Genomic DNA, 16066 nt, shown 5'->3' with positions numbered 1-16066 from the left:
CACAGCCGTTGCCCAGACAGAACCCTAGACAATGGGCAAGTCTTGTCCATTTCTTAGTGTACAGCGACAGGCAATGTCAACTATTCTGCCTGTCTCACTAGTAAGGCCTCAGCTACACAAACCACATATAACCGAGTCTGGATAGAACATGGGTCTGCCAATAACATACAACCAAGTCTGAGTCTAATTATATACCTCTTTGTCCTAAGGACCCAGGTAAGAAGCCCAAACAGGAGGTGAGGGCTGGTGTCCTTCCTTATACACCAGAGGCTCATGAGACCCACTGAGAACAAGACAGAGGCCGAAGAAGAACACGAGAGGACAGGGGTCTGAGGTGGACAAGGGGCAGGAAGGGCCTGGGATGGCGCTGGGGAAGAGGTCACTCCGTTTCCTTTGGTTTAATCATGTTGGCAGGGCTCTGCACCCACAACCATCAGATGCTCGTGAGCCGGGATTGGGTAGGATTGTTATTCTTTTTCCACCGTCCACAGGGAAGCAAAAGGGAAGACAGTCTTTGAGACTGTCACCCCAGGGCCAGAATGAGTGGAAAAACAACCCCAGTGCTCTACCCTGCCCCTCGCCTGGGTCTTTGTCCCACACTGCACCGTCCCACCCTCCAAACCCCAAGGATGCTGGGTACCTGACCCCTGGCAGTCTCGCCACTGTGATGCCAGGAAGGGGAGTTGGGATATGGCCAGAAGCGGCTCTCATTAGGGAGTGGAGGGACGGTGGGAGGAGAGTCCAGGGGGACGTAGGCTTTGGGGAGGGGTGGCCGAGGTGGGCCAGGTTCCTGAGGCAGAGAGAAGCCAAAGCGTTAGGAGGAAGGAGAGCGGCCACTGTGAGAGCAGAAGAGAGAATTAGCAGGAGCCAGACAGTCTTAACCTATGAAGCACACCCCAGGTCTGAGCACCGCACCCCAACCCTGGCCTGGCAGAGCTCCAGATCCAACGGCAGCCCCCTGCCTGTCTCCTCAACTGAGCCCCTCCTGCCCACCCCTCCACATTGCTCCCCACTTTTCCAAAGCTCCCTCAGCACTGCCTCCCCATCACACCAGGGCTTTCCCATTCAGTATCTCTGCCTCTGTCTCCCTTGCCTGTACCCCATTTGGCCTCTCCCTGTCCAGACACACCACGGCCACATTTAAGTTCTACCCTGTCCTCCTTTGGAGGAGTGCAGTCTTTGCAGTCTGAACCATGTGTCTCCTGTAGGTTGTAGCCTGCTATGAACTGGTCCCTGTTGGGTGCTGATTCTCTGAACGAAAGGCCCGGGGACCTGCCTAGGTGCCTGTCTAAGATTCATTCCATCCCATGAACACCGAATGACCGGTTGACTGACTGACTAACAAACAGCTCCTCATGCTCAACCCCCTCACTTCAGAATATTCCTGGTTTAAATTCCCACCAAATATAGGGGATCTTTGGTAGCCATTTTGGGTCTCAGGAAGATTTCCTTGTGAGGAGCTAAAGAGGGCAGGTAGAGTGGGTGCTGGGGAAACCCCAAAGGGAGGTTACAAACCACTGTGATAATGGTCCCAAAACACTAGGATGGGGGTCCTGGGGAAGAGCTGGGGAGATTGTGTGCCCTTTCCAGTGGTCAGGATCTGGCCTTTCTGTCCCCATAGATCTTGTACTGTTTTCCCAGCTTACCTCGCTGGACCCTGGTTTGGTTGGAGATCCCTGAGAACCAGACACCATTGAAAAGGGGCTCAGGGGACTGGTAAGGCTGGCAGAGCTGAGAGGGCTGGCTGGGCTGTTGGAGCTATAGGTGGCTGAGGTGCTGAGTCCTCCTGGAGAGACAGAAGAGAGGGGTGAAGAGTGGAGGGAGGTGTGGTGTGTACGTACATGGGTACAAGGAGTGGAGGGAGGTGTGGTGTGTATGCACACGGGTACAAGGAGTGAATGGAGGTGTGGTGTGTACGCACATGGGTACAAGGAGTGGAGGGGGGATGGCGTGTACGCACATGGGTACAAGGAGTGGGGGGGATGGTGTGTATGCACATGGGTACAAGGAGTGAATGGAGGGATGGTGTATACGCACACGGGTACAAGGAGTGGGGGGATGGTGTATACGCACATGGGTACAAGGAGTGAATGGAGGGATGGTGTGTACGCACATGGGTACAAGGAGTGGGGGGATGGTGTGTATGCACATGGGTACAAGGAGTGGGGGGATGGTGTGTATGCACATGGGTACAAGGAGTGGAGGGATGGTGTGCACGCACATGGGTACAAGGAGTGAATGGAGGGATGGTGTGTACGCACATGGGTACAAGGAGTGAATGGAGGGATGGTGTATACGCACATGGGTACAGGAGTGGGGGGATGGTGTGTACGCACATGGGTACAAGGAGTGAATGGAGGGATGGTGTGCACGCACATGGGTACAAGGAGTGAATGGAGGGATGGTGTGTACGCACATGGGTACAAGGAGTGAATGGAGGGATGGTGTGTACGCACATGGGTACAAGGAGTGAATGGAGGGATGGTGTGCACGCACATGGGTACAAGGAGTGGAGGGGATGGTGTGCACGCACATGGGTACAAGGAGTGAATGGAGGGATGGTGTATACGCACATGGGTACAGGAGTGGGGGGATGGTGTGTACGCACATGGGTACAAGGAGTGGGGGGATGGTGTGTACGCACATGGGTACAAGGAGTGAATGGAGGGATGGTGTATACGCACATGGGTACAGGAGTGGGGGGATGGTGTGTACGCACATGGGTACAAGGAGTGGGGGGATGGTGTGTACGCACATGGGTACAAGGAGTGAATGGAGGGATGGTGTGTATGCACATGGGTACAAGGAGTGGAGGGGATGGTGTGCACGCACATGGGTACAAGGAGTGGGGGGATGGTGTGTACGCACATGGGTACAAGGAGTGAATGGAGGGATGGTGTGTATGCACATGGGTACAAGGAGTGGAGGGGATGGTGTGCACGCACATGGGTACAAGGAGTGGGGGGATGGTGTGTACGCACATGGGTACAGGAGTGGAGGATGCAAGAGAGACACCTGTAGGTGGTGGGGTCACAGGCTAGCTACTAAGAGGTCCTCTAGGCAGCAAAGAGAGCAAACAGAGGTGACACTGCAGCCTCTGAAGTGACAAAAAAAAAATCCAGTCTGAAGCCCTGGGCTCATGGATAGCTCTGAAGTCACGTGGGGGTCCCTGGGCTCAGAGATAGCTCTGAAGTCACGCGGGGGTCCCTGGGCTCAGAGATAGCTCTGAAGTCACTCGGGGGTTCCTGGGCTCAGAGATAGCTCTGAAGTCACTCGGGGGTCCTCTAGTGTGAGTTGGCAGGGGCATAGATGAGTCCAGGAATGTGGGGGTGCCTACCCCTGTGCTTGGCTGTGTCCGTGCCCCGAGACGGGTTGTTCTTCCTCAGCCCTTCCATCACGTCTTGGATCCTCCAGATCTCCTTCTGAATTTGCCGATTGAGCACCTCGTTCTGAAACAGCACAGAGCGACTCGAGGATGTGCCAGCCCTGCCCGAGGCCTGGACCCCTCTGAGCAGGCTTTGGGACCGCTGAGTTCCTGCCTACACACCCCTCTCCAGCATACATAGCTTTCTTATGGGAAGTCTCTGCCTCTTTAGCTAACACAGAATTGTGTCCCCAGAAAAGCGAAGGCCTCAGAAGCCAGAGTGAGGAACCCCTACTGAGCCCGCATGGGGGACCAGGGGACACAGCCCGTTTTCTATGGGGTAAGACTTTCCAGTGGTTTTTTTGTTTTTTTTTTTTGGTCTTTTCTTTTTTCACATTCCAACAGCCTAGCCACGAGCTCACATTCTGAAATTTAACAGCTGCCATTTTTTTCTGTGTGCCTCGGTACCAGGCACCGCTCCAAATGCTTTGCATGCACTAACTCAGCTGCAGGACATCCCACCGAGGTACCCAGGCAGCAGCTCCTACTGCAGAGAGGAGAGAGGAGACCACATCCAGGGCCATCCACCGAGTAAGCCACACAGCCAGTGTCTACGGATAGGCCTTTCTGAGTCAGCTGATGCTCTTGCCCATGGCCCTCCTCCCTCCTAAAATGCATGCACTTTAAGTGCAGCTGGTGCACGGGTCTGGGTCTCCTGGGTCCTCACCTTACCCTGGCCAGCCCAAGGTAGGGAGGAGAATTTTGCTCTCAGGAGGAAAGCAGGACGTTAACTGCATCTGAGGCACAGAGCTTACAAAACCAGCTAGTGAAGAGACAGGGCTCGGCCAGACAAAAGACGAGGGCAAAAATAAAATAAAACAGAAGCCTCCACCATCTACCCCCTCCTGCAAGCCGCCCGCTTCTTCCCCATCCCCGGAAGATAAGTCCTGTTGTTTCTAAAACTGCATAGGTGGTTCCTGCACTGCCAGGCTCTCCAGTGTCTAGGGGTATTTATAACCGCATATCTGTTTTTAAACCCTTTCAGCCATAGAATATGCTGCTTCTAACCTAAGTCTCATGTCTCATTAGCTCCAGCCCCTGTGAGCTGAGAGGAAGTATAGGCTGCAGCGGTCCAGGCCTCTCTTTTCTTCTTTCTCCCTCCTCTCCCTTTCTCTCTCTGTGTCTCTCTCTATCCTTCTGTCTCTGTCCCCTCACTCCCCACCATCTATCTCAGGACGAGTTCCTTGTCTTGTATTGAAATGGCTAAATCAAGAAAGGCATTCATTCTGCTCTCCTTTGCCACAAAGGACAAGGGGAGATGCAGACCACGCCTTGCCCGCCCCCATGCTCGGGGCTCCCCCTTTCACCTGGATGTCCAAGTTGAGCTGTTCCCAGAGGTCGTCGTGCAGGGCAGAGACCTCAGACTCGAGGTTCTCATACACCACTGTGCTGTTGGTCAGTGCCTGCAGGGAGAGGATTACCAAATGTGAGAGTTCATCTCCTCAGCTTGATGGGATTGACAATCACCAGGACTGAACACAAAGGGCATGGCGAGCTGAGCACCCCATCCATCTCTGCTTTCTGAACATGGGTGCAAGGGGCCAGCCGCCACACTGGTGGACACATTCCCTTCAAACTGTGAGTCAAAAACCCTTTGTCAGAGCAACGAGAAAAGCAACTAAGCCAGGGAGGAAGCTGCCTTCAACAAGGCCTCCCTCCTACTGCTGCAAAGGAGTCTGGGGCCGGAATACCTGGGGTCTGAAGTCTGGCAAGAAGGCAACAAAGCTGAGGCATTCTGATGACGGCTCTCACTAACCCTTCTAGAGGGGCCAGAAATATCCCACGGCACACTAAAGGAGAAGCTGAATCCTTTCAGGTCAAAGAGTAAAGTTCTCAGTCATACTCTTCTGTTCCACTCAGGACAGGGAACAAGAAATGAGCGTAGAGAGATGGAGCCTGCGAGAGCTGATTCTCTCCCCATAGAGACCCTCCTTCTCTTCTGGGCCACTGTTATTGGAACAAGTTGTATTGAAGGATCCATACTTGTTTCCTGCCTGGGCAATGGCAAGCCAGCCGGTGCCCTGCTTCCTCAAGGCAGAGGGCAAAGTGGACAGCATACGGGTTAGATGAACCAAGGATCTCAGTAACCCTCAGCTGTTGCACTGCCTCAACAGCCTGTGAGGAGTGAGCTTGCTCGCTGGGTAGAGACACTTTGGAACGAACAGCTAGGCAAACTTGCTATTTGTGCATGCCCACTGCACAGGAGTGCCCTTGCACCACTGTTTCCACTGTCTTAGGAGATACCCGGGTCAGGGTAGCACAAGGGGAGGTCAACAGCCACAGGCCCTGCTCCCCGGTGGGTTACCGTAGTGGCCTGTGACAGTTCCACTCGGATGTTGATGAGCTGGTTTTGGAGAGACTCCTTTTTGTGCAGCAGCTTCTCTGGGTAGGCGGGCTGGCTTCCAAACATCTCCAGCTCCTGGTGGGTCCCCATCAAGGCACTTTCCAGGCTCTCCTAAAGAAAGACAGGGATGGTGTGAGCTGCCCCGGTGACCTTCTCTAGATGCCTGAGCCCCTAGTAGCTCAATCAGGCAGCTTAGCCAAAGTTATCCTCAAACTGGCTGTTGTCCCTGGAGATAAGAAGTCTGAGGAATAAAAAAGTCTCTCAAGCGTTGTAAGGACAGAGTTGGCATCTCATCATCCCACGCCAGCCCCACCTTTACAGACACCCCAGAGTCTCACCTTCTCCGCTCGCAACTGCTGCACCAGCCTGTCCTGCTCCCTCACCACCTTGTTCTGCTCACACAGCTTGCCCAGCAGCTTCTAAGGGCCCAGAGGGGAGAAAGGAGGAGATGAAGGACATGGTTTTGTGCGGACTTGGGAATGGGGTTGGCAGGGCCTGGCCTCTGGATACCGCCACTTTCCCCAGCCAAGGAACCTGGGCCTTCACCGTCACCTTGAAAGCTCAGGAAAGAGCATGAAGGATCTCTTCATCTTAGGAAATGAGATATGATGATCCTCTGAGTGGAGGTAGCAGGGAGTCAAGTGCATCCTACCCTACTGTGGGTGTACAGTGCCCAGAAGGCTGAGAAGACAAAATGGCTTCACCTCCTTGGCTCAGGCAGGGGGCAGACGGTATGGGAATAAGCAGTCTTAAAAGAAGCAATGTAGCGTAAACTGGCCTCGCAACCCCATGGGCCCCAGTCTCTCTTATCCTGAGATTCTGAGTTCTCTTCCTCTAAGGCAGCGGTTCTCAACATGTGGGTCATGACCCTCATAGGGGCTGCATATCAGATGTCTACATTAGGATTCATAAAAGTTGCAAAATTACAGTTATGAAGTAGCAACAAAATAACTTTATGGTTGGGCTCAGCACACATGAGGAACTGTATTAACGGGTTACAATGTTAGGAAGGTTGAGAACCATTGCTCTAAGGTTTCCGGATGGATGATGGGAGCTCCTCTTAGTTGGTCCTTGCCTGAATGCCCCTCCTAGGCCTCAGCCTGGATCAGCGGTGAGGCTGCAGGCAGAGCCCACTCTCAGTTCTGAGGAGTCTTCACATGTCCTTCTCTCTTAACTCACATCTTATGCTTGGTCCTCTTCCTACCGAGCCAAATCTTGCCCCTTGGGGCTTTTTCTCTCAAGGCCTTTCTCACTGGCTACCGGTCTTGTCCTTGACCCACTCTTGGTCCCGTTCAGTGAATGAATCTGATCTTGACATCTGAGGCTACCTGGGCCTCCCACTGCATACGCTCCTGGAGGGCAGAAGCAGGTGTATCCTCGCTATTATCCTGCAGTGTCTACCAAAGGCTGGGCACAGAGGGAACTGACTGATTTACAGTCAAACAAAGCCTAAGTCTTTGCCCTAAGCAGATTCCACTGATGTGGAGGAGCCCACAGCTTGGTATAGACCCACAGAGCCAAGGTGGGAGGGCAGGTGGTGCGAAGTCCGAGAAGAGAAGGGGAAGGAGGAGAGAGCAGGTGGGATGCTGTGTCTGTGGTCCTGATGAGAGGGCCTGAGTCAAATGTAAAATGCCACCAGGAGAGCGAGGGGGATGGAGAAAAGGGCCCTAGGGAAAGCAAGGGCGCAGAGGACAACACCAGCACCGTGGCCATAGGGAGCAGGGAGAGCTGCCCTTACATCCGTGTCTTGCTCGTTTAACTTGAAGGTGTGGAGGCCGTCCCGGAACACCTCTGGGTATGCAGGGACCTGCAGGAATATGATGTCGGTTACTACGGCAGGGGGAGGGGAGGCTGGGTGAGTGAGAAAGCTGACATCACAATCCTGCTTCCTTTCGGCCAGAGACCACTGCCCATCGTGTGCTACGCCCCCGTGCCAGGGACTCGAGCTAACTCTATGTCCTTTGGCTGCGAAGTCTGTGATGGTGCCGTCTTGATTTTATCCTGATTGTCTGTGGCTGATTCTGGAGAGGTTAGAACTTTGTTGGCCACATAACCCCGTGTCTCCTGTCCCCTGTTGGAGGCCTGTCGGAAGGTAGCGTTCTCGATGGTAACAATCATGAGGGCACCAGGGAGTCGCGGGCCGTTTGCAGGGACAGCACAGGAGAGCATGGCAGGAACAAGCACCAGAAACCTGGAGAACTGCTGTCCCCGTAAACTGAACACACCATTCACAGAGCTCAGTCTAAGCCAGGACTGGCAAGATTCCAAAAGCCAGCTAATGCGGCCTTGTCATGGCAGTCACGGTGACATGTTTCACAAACCCCTGACACCCTCCTCTCATGCCCCAGCCCCGGGAATAATCGTCAAGAACAACAGCAAACATGAACTGGGCATCCTGGCCATTCCAAAGCAGGTTTGCAACCCTCAGCGAGCATGAGATGCTGCCGCTGGCCATTTTAACAGTTCAGGAAATGCAGCTTGGGTTTATCCGTGAACATGAAGAATGAAGGTGGCATGGTGGAGCTGGGGAGGAGACAGGGGAATATCTGGGGAGATGAATGGGTTGAGTGACGCGGCCCTCATCCCACATGGGGTGACCCGACCATGCGCAAGCAGCTGAGATGGCATTGACAGGGACCATGCCGGCAGCAGGCAGAGGCCTTACTTGCATGAAGAGCTGGGCCCTGGGGGAGGAGCTCTCCACCATGCGGTTCACCATACTGATGAGAGTCTCGCTCTCACTCATCTGCAGCAGAGGAAGGAACAGAGGATCCACTCAGCCCTGGGGAGGCCATCTCCCCACACCCCTGTGGTTCTGTGCAGTAAACAGGGAGGGGCAGCTGCTCTTGGGGCCTCCAGCACCCGGTGCGTGGCCTCGTCATTTTTTCACCCTATGATCTGTTTCAGGACCAGTAACTGATGGATGCTGTCCTCAGGTAAATGCCACAGTAGGGTGCTGGGACGTCCTAGACCCTCGCTGACAGCGTGGAAGATACCTGGCAAGGCCCAAGGGCTCTGCCCTAAGGCTGCCTGACCACACTGGCCAAGCTGTTCCCTCCTTCCCACTTCTCACACTGCTTCTGATGAAGACCACACAGTCTCCTCACACTGACATTAAACCGAACTGAAAGAGCAAACCTGGGACCTACTCTCTATGCAGCAACAACCCCCCTCCCACCTCCAGATTGCTACACAGTTTCCAGAGCTGGGCTGGCAGCATCCATGAGGAAGGATCTCGGATGGCACTGGGAAGTGAACAAGGAGGTCGAGACAAGTGAGCCATGTTAAAGGGACACCAGGTGTCGGAACACTGCTCTCTGACACGTCATCTGTTAATTTCAAGGATCACTGGGAGAGTGGAAGGGGAAACTGAAAGGGGGAGGGAAGGCTGGAGAGAGAGGGAGGGGTGGAGAGAGAGGGAGGGCCAACCAAACCAATCAGCTATGCCCTCATTTGTCCATTGGTTCCACTGGGAGAGAATCAAAAATGAAACTGTCAGGGAATGTCCTTGGCTGTGTCCCTTTAACTACGTGTTCAACAGCAGATGGCGGGAGAAGACAGAAGGGAGGTGTACAGGGAAAGCTTTGGAGACATAAAGTAACTAAGCCAAGGACAGAGCCACATCACGGATGGTCTTGCGGGGTCAGGATTTTATCCACCGCCTCCCCAGTCTTGGTCAAGCCTGCCGTCTTTTCTTTCTCTTACCTCTTGAGACAACACCCCAAACACAGCTTTCTTTCTGCCATGCTGTGCACAGAGAGAAAGACAACCAATGCCCCCATCTGCAGGGTCTACAGCATTTTAATTTAAAAGAAAACTTTTACTTTATGCGTACATTTTGCCGGCCTGTATGTCTGTGTAGCATGTGCCCACCACAGAGGCCGGAAGAGAGCACTGGATGCCCTAGAGGATTGACAGGTGCTTGTGAGCTGTCACATGGGTGCTGGTAACCAAACCTGGGTCCTCTGGAAGAGCAGCCAGTGGTCTGAACTGGAGCCAACTATCCAGCCCCAGGTATGCAATATTTTAAAAGAGTTTCTAACACTCAATTTTTCTATTCCTATACGCATAGTTCGGGTTTTCTGTGTGGTGTAAAGGCTTCAAGAGTGTCCATAGTATAAGGGGGAGTATAAGAGCTACAAAACCAACAGGACAGCCTCCTTATTTTGTGTAAAGATCTGAAGTCAATCCAGTCCCTATCTGTAGTGCTATATTACTTGTGTTTTTATAAATAAATCTTGTGTGAAGACAAGAGGCAAAGCTAAAGCCACTAGAGGTCGGGCAATGGTGACACATACCTTTAATCCCAGGATTAAGAATCATAGAACGTGAGACTCTTAATCTCAGGGTCGTGGGTTTGAACCCTATGTTGGGTGCCAAATGTAGCATGAATAATAAAAACTCAGAGACAGAAATTGGGGTTCAACCCAAAAACCAAAAAAAGCAAAGCAGTCAAGTCACTAGAGAAGTCTTCCCTCTACCAGGGCTGGACGACCGCAAAATAAGCAGATCAGCCTCTCTCTCCTGGCATTTTATATTCCTTCTAGTGCTGGGATTAAGGGCATATGACTACCTAGTACTGGGATTAAAGGTGTAGGGCACCACCACCTGGATTTATTTCTGCATTGATCTGTGTAGCCCACGGTGGCTTTGAACTCACAGAGATCCATCTGACTGTCTCCCAAATCCTGGGATTAAAGGTGTGTGCCACCATTGCCTGACCTCTAGTGGCTTTTGCTACTATCTACTTAAAGAGACCAAGTGTGTGTGTGCACACGTTTGTGAGTATATAGTGGACAAAGAGGGACCAGGGTATCCCTGGGTACCCGTTGACCTCGCTTCTTTCCCATCAGAGGTTTGCTGGAACAATGCCCCACAGAGAGCTCCCCCATGCTTTCCAGTCTGATTCTCCCTACTCTGAAGAAGAGCAGACTCCACTGTGTCTGAAAATAAAGAACCAGGGAGACTGACACATCCCTGGGGCTGCCCAGCATGGCACCCCCGGCTGTGTCCGGCCCCTCATCACATAGGGTTGCCTATAAGAACGTCCTCCTCCAGGCAGGAGGGTAATACAGAGGTGATGCTGAAGACCCTAGCAGTCAACCCCTCTGAGAGGGCAAAAGTCACTCTGTGTCAAATGCTGGGACAGGCAGTCATTGCGCAGGGCAGAGCAAGCCACAAAGCTACAAGGAGGACAGCCTGCTTGGGAGGCTGGTGGTGGTTGCTCTGAACCCACCTCCCTTCAGGGCATCACAGGTCTTCCTTCCCTTTGGAAGGACCCAGTACTTCCAGCCATGCTTGGGAGAGGGCATCCTGGGGTTCATCCCACATGGCCCAGCAGGCTTATAGCGTGGACATAATGCACGGCTTTTGGAACAAGAATGCAAGGCCCTTGAGGGCCAAGAGCTGGTCCTGCTGACTAAACTCTGGCAGTCAGAGCTTCCCAGTGCCTAAGGCCTTTTACAAAGATGATCTCACCATTAACAGGGAGGCCATAGGAGATGACAGGTCACAGGACAGTCACTGGAAGAACGTAGAGCCATAGCCATGAAATTAGCCATACCAAGGTCACGTTTCTGCCTACGGATTTATGAGTCTGAACTTGTCCTGTTGAGATGTGATTCTGGCCTTGTCTCCCAACTACAAACCGGGGTAAAACCTAAACTCTGCTGTTTGCAGACTGTGTCTTTGGCATGTTTTTAAACCTCTGTACTTTATTTCCTTTCTGTAAAACAGGATAGTCACAGTTCCCATCTTGTAGAATTATTACAAAAATTAAAAGAATTGTGATCTATTATATTCAATCTATTATAAGGCATGGAAGAAGCACCAAATTATTGGGGCTGCTATTATTACTACTACTACTACTACTATTATTATTATTATTATTGAGACAGGGTCTCACTGTGTAACTTTACGTAGCCTGGAACTCATTATGTAGGTCAGGCTGGCTTCAAACTCACAGAGATCCAGCTGCCCTTGCCTCCCGAGTATTGGGATTAAAAGAATGCACCACCATACCTTAGTTATTCTTAATATTATCACTATGATCACCTCTACCACCACAGGCTGGATTTACAGGAAAATGATGAGGACTTCTAGACTCCCTGTGACTTATAACATATATCTAAGATTAAGTGTATAGGTTTACCTGAAGCCTGTATAGACGGAGTGTTTTTAGATAGCCCTCTTTGGAGTTAAAAGGCAGGGGAGCAAAGGGAAAAGCCTGGAGTAGGAACCAGGCAGCCAGCAGCTCTCATCTCACTGGGATATTCATTGCCTGGTCAGCTTGCTTATCATCCAACCCGAGCGGACATTACTGCCACTGTCAACCACACTGAATTCCCAGGACTATGAGCTGTATGTATATGCAGAAGAGCTTTGTTGAGGGACTAACCAACGTATGGAATTGATATCATTTTCTAAACCATACTAGGGCAAATCTATAGGACCCCAGTTTATAACTACAGAGCTTACCAATGACCAGTAGAACAGGATATGAATTTCCCACATCCAGGCTTAACTAAACCCCTGGCATCTTAGGCACAAATCTTGTCTCTACTCTCTTGAGCAAAAATGCCAACTCCCACTTGCCCGTGAGGCCAATTCCACATGGGCTGAGCACTGAAGAGTGTTAATAGTGGTAATTAATTGTCTTCCCATTTATATGTTTCTTTTCTGAGGACAACCCCAGCTACCCGTAAGGGATTCCGAGGGAAAGGAGATGAGGGAGCAAACCAAAACACAAGCCACTTTATTGGGTCCTGGTGACGCCAACAAAGGTTGTCTGATGGCTGGAGGATGTTAGGGATGGGGGAGGGAGACAGGACAGGAGGGCATGGGATGGCGAGGGCACCAGCTCTGCCTACCTGCTGGTCCAAATACTCTAGGTTTCTTTGCAACTGAAGATCTAACAGTTCATCCTACCCGGAGCCCGAGGCCCAAGGGCCAACCAGCAACACAAACAAACAGGAACACACAAAAGAAAACGATAAAAAAAAAAGAAGCAAAGTAGTTAAGAGTTATCTGGGCATGGACAGGGAAAAGTCTCTGTCTTGTCCTTTAAGTGGTTCTAGGGCAGAAGGGGACGAGACCAGGCAGGTGGAGAAGGGATGAGGGACACACTTTCTCCCCGCTGTTACCTCTGTTTACCCTGCAAATCTGATCAGAAGTGTTTCCCATTTTTCTGGGAAAACAGGGTATTTCTGGAAAGGTACATTTGCTGTGGATCAAGGCTTTGGTGAGCAGCAGCGTAGAGAGTGGCTGTCCTCACATCCGCCAGCCTCCTGCACCCTGGCCTCCCTTGCTGGGGATGGGACACAGACTCTTTAGTCCCCAACCCACTGACGTGGAGTGTCTGGATCTGACCCTCCAGAGGCACACTTTTCATAGAAACAGCAGAAAAGGGAGCAAACACAATGTGGTCCGCCCTTTCTTCCTCAGTCAGAACCCTGCCCCTTCCCCACAGGTGGCATTCCAAACAGAGGCAAGCCCGAGGCAATACACCAAGGGGGAAAGTCCACATGCACTAGCCTGGGAGTCCTAGCCTGCCTCTGCATCCAGCTCATCCTCCTAGCTAGCCCTGGCCCCTCCTCTTGCGTGCTGGTGAGAAGAGCTGCACTGAGGGATGGAGGAGCAGGAGAGCCTGTACTCTCTGCTCTGTGCCACTGAGAAGAAGGGACAGCTGGCCCCAAACCCTGTCCTGAGGGCTTGAGGCTTGGCGGGGAAGGAGGAGGTATCCAGAGACTTCTACAAATACACGGGCCAGGCACTGGACCCAGAGCATCCCTGGCTCCTGCCCCAGTTCAGCTCCACCTTGGGTGGATGCAGGCGAGGAGGTCCTGAGGTGGAGTGGAAGGGAGGAGAGGACGTACCATCTTATCGTGGACCGTGGGGGATGGTGGGTAGTTGTAGGGGAACAGTCCTGCAGGGACTGGCCGCCTGTCTCCCAGGTAATCATACTGGAAGAGAAAGGGGATTGCAGAGGTGAGAGGCTATGGCTGGGCTGTGGACTTCCCACCAAGTAAAGTTCAAGGTTATAAGGGCAGAGTTCAAACTAAAATGTACAGCAACCCCATTCACAACAACCTATCTGAGACCTCAAGACCAGAGGACAGATCTTTTCTATTCTCTTAGACACGGCACTATATTTAACACAACCTGGGAATGGGCAGGGTTCCTATTTAGAAGCTAGAACAACTCCCAAGGCCGCTCTCTTAGGGATGGTACCACAGGGCAGGCTCCCTGGGGCAGATCCCAGATATCTCAGCATTTGCAGCCCTTCTCAGCAGATGGCGGGCTGGTGACTCACCTTTGGGGAGCTGATGGAACGCCTCATGACATAGGCAGCAGGGTCTGCATAAATGTCCTCGCTGCGAGGTGGCAGCCGATCAAAACGGGCACTAGGTGAGCGCACGGGGGAGTAGATTCGGGCACGACTGTACGAGCCCTGGCTGGGTGAGCGGGGCACAGAGTGGGAACGGGGTTGCAAGGACAGGCGTCGCAGGGAGCCGGAGGCAGCATCCAGCTCATCATAATAGACTGGCTGCCGGGAGGGGCTGGGGATCCAAACAGTGCCATCCTGACGCCCGTAGCTGGCGGGCTCCTTCCATTCACGAAGCTGGTAAGTGGGTCCACTCCCGTTGCGGAAGGAGTGGCGCTTGTCCTCCAGGGCCCAGGGCGGGCTGATCCTGTCGTAGGCTGGCATGGAGCAGATGCTGTCTGGTCGCACTCCGGGTGGGTAGTATTGGTAATCTTCGGGGTACTGGGAGGAGTAGGGGCTGTAATACTCGGGGACCCGGCGGGACACAGGGTAGAACCTTGAAGGACTGAAGGGGGGGCATTATAAGGAAAGCAGACAACATGGACCTGTGCACCCAGTCCACCTCCCAGCCCTCCAGCTAACAATGGGTGCTTGAAAAGGTGATGGAGCCCCGGGGCATCCGGTGAGCACACAAGGGAGGCCACTGCTCAAGGCAGGTTCTAGGCTTATTCTAGAGGTGAGAAAAAGTCCCACTCTCAACCAGCTTCCTAGAGCAGAAGATTGCACCACTCAGAGTTCAACCTGTGTGTCTTGAAATCAAAATGTCCTGGAAGACAGCCCTAAGCCTTATCTGCCATCTCCATCAACAAATTCACCAGGTCCTACCCAAGACAAGTGGTAGAGGAAGATACACAAATGTACCATGCTCCTGGAGGACGACAGCGTGGCTTTCTAGATAGACGCTGTCAGAGCCAGTAGGTGCCCAGACTTACAGCCAATGCCCAGGTACCCAGTCACCAACAGTGAGATGTTAACTGTCTAGAAAGGTGGCTTCCTCAGGGCTCAAGATCCCCCCTGAGGCCGTACCCACAATCTACGGAGCTCCCTACATCCCGAGCTCATTTGCCCTGGCAAACGCTATCAGGCTGGATGGGTACCACCAAATATTTGAAAGCCAGTCATCAGATAGGTCCCTGTGTTTATCCATGGAGCAAACTGGTCATCAAGGAACAAAGCAGGACAAACAAGGTGCCTTGTTTCTTTGAGACAACAATACCCCCTCACACACACAACTTGCTATAAACAGTGGCTTTGAAACAACAGAGCTGTTTAAAACAGCATACATAGTTCAGATCCCAGTGAATAAAGCACTGGATTCAAATGTTACAGGACCTGTAGCATGGACTGGTGTTTGAGGAACAGCTTCGAGGCCTGCTTCTGCACCTGCCTGACTCCTGCCTATCGCAGGCATGGTATTGTATATCCCTCCCCTCCCCTCCCCTCTCCTCCCCTCCCCTCCCCTCCCCTCCCCTCCTTTTCCTTCCCTCTCCTCCCCTCCCCTCCCCTCCTCTCTCCTCCCCTCCCCTTCTTTTCCTTCCCTCTCCTCCCCTCCCTCCTTTTCCTTCCCTCTCCTCCCCTCCCTCCTTTTCCTTCCCTCTCCTCCCCTCCCCTTCTTTTCCTCCCCCCCTCCCCTCCCCTTCCCTCCTTTTCCTCCCTTCTCCTCCCCTCCCTCCCCTCTCCTCTTCTCTCTCAGATAGGGTCTCATGTCTAGACTATTCTCCAACCTACTATGCAGTGGAGGGTAACCTCAGAACTCCTGATCCTCCCACCTCTGCCTCCCAAGAGCTGAGATTACACGAAATATGCCTCCATGCCCATCTCTGTCCTTCCCTTTGAAGGCAACAGACAGAGATCAGAGGCAAGGATTTGGACAAGCTGAGTCTCAGGGTCTGTGCTGGCTTCCCAGCATAGTCAGCTCCCAGAAGGTTCCCAATAAAGAGCTGTCCCATAGGTTACGCCCCCTTCCCATGCCCTA

At 52.7% G+C, this 16066-nt stretch overlaps 1 protein-coding gene across 25 annotated transcripts in view; it reads right to left on the bottom strand.

The window, feature by feature from the left end:
• Plekha6 (pleckstrin homology domain containing A6) overlaps positions 1-16066 on the bottom strand; it is a 144057-nt gene that overhangs the window by 17553 nt on the left and 110438 nt on the right. For 12 of the 25 annotated variants that reach the window (XR_012912048.1, XM_075987946.1, XM_075987941.1 and 9 more), the window contains 11 exons: positions 14080-14596; positions 13643-13729; positions 12638-12691; positions 8434-8514; positions 7507-7575; positions 6107-6187; positions 5730-5879; positions 4732-4827; positions 3338-3449; positions 1647-1786; positions 641-790 (listed from right to left, as the gene is read on the bottom strand). Coding sequence is in view for 24 of the 25 variants with exons in the window: in XM_075987946.1 (XP_075844061.1) it covers positions 641-790; positions 1647-1786; positions 3338-3449; positions 4732-4827; positions 5730-5879; positions 6107-6187; positions 7507-7575; positions 8434-8514; positions 12638-12691; positions 13643-13729; positions 14080-14596 (1537 nt within the window). In the remaining variant the exon portion in view is untranslated. The remainder of the gene's footprint in view (positions 1-640; positions 791-1646; positions 1787-3337; positions 3450-4731; positions 4828-5729; positions 5880-6106; positions 6188-7506; positions 7576-8433; positions 8515-12637; positions 12692-13642; positions 13730-14079; positions 14597-16066) is intronic. The other 13 variants (XM_075987944.1, XM_075987966.1, XM_075987964.1 and 10 more) reach the window with 10 other exon arrangements.

Source organism: Microtus pennsylvanicus, chromosome 10 (assembly GCF_037038515.1).
Source record: "Microtus pennsylvanicus isolate mMicPen1 chromosome 10, mMicPen1.hap1, whole genome shotgun sequence".
Classification (NCBI taxonomy): domain Eukaryota; kingdom Metazoa; phylum Chordata; class Mammalia; order Rodentia; family Cricetidae; genus Microtus; species Microtus pennsylvanicus.
Note: the sequence above shows the minus strand (reverse complement) of the source record. Positions and strands in the feature narration are given on the sequence as shown.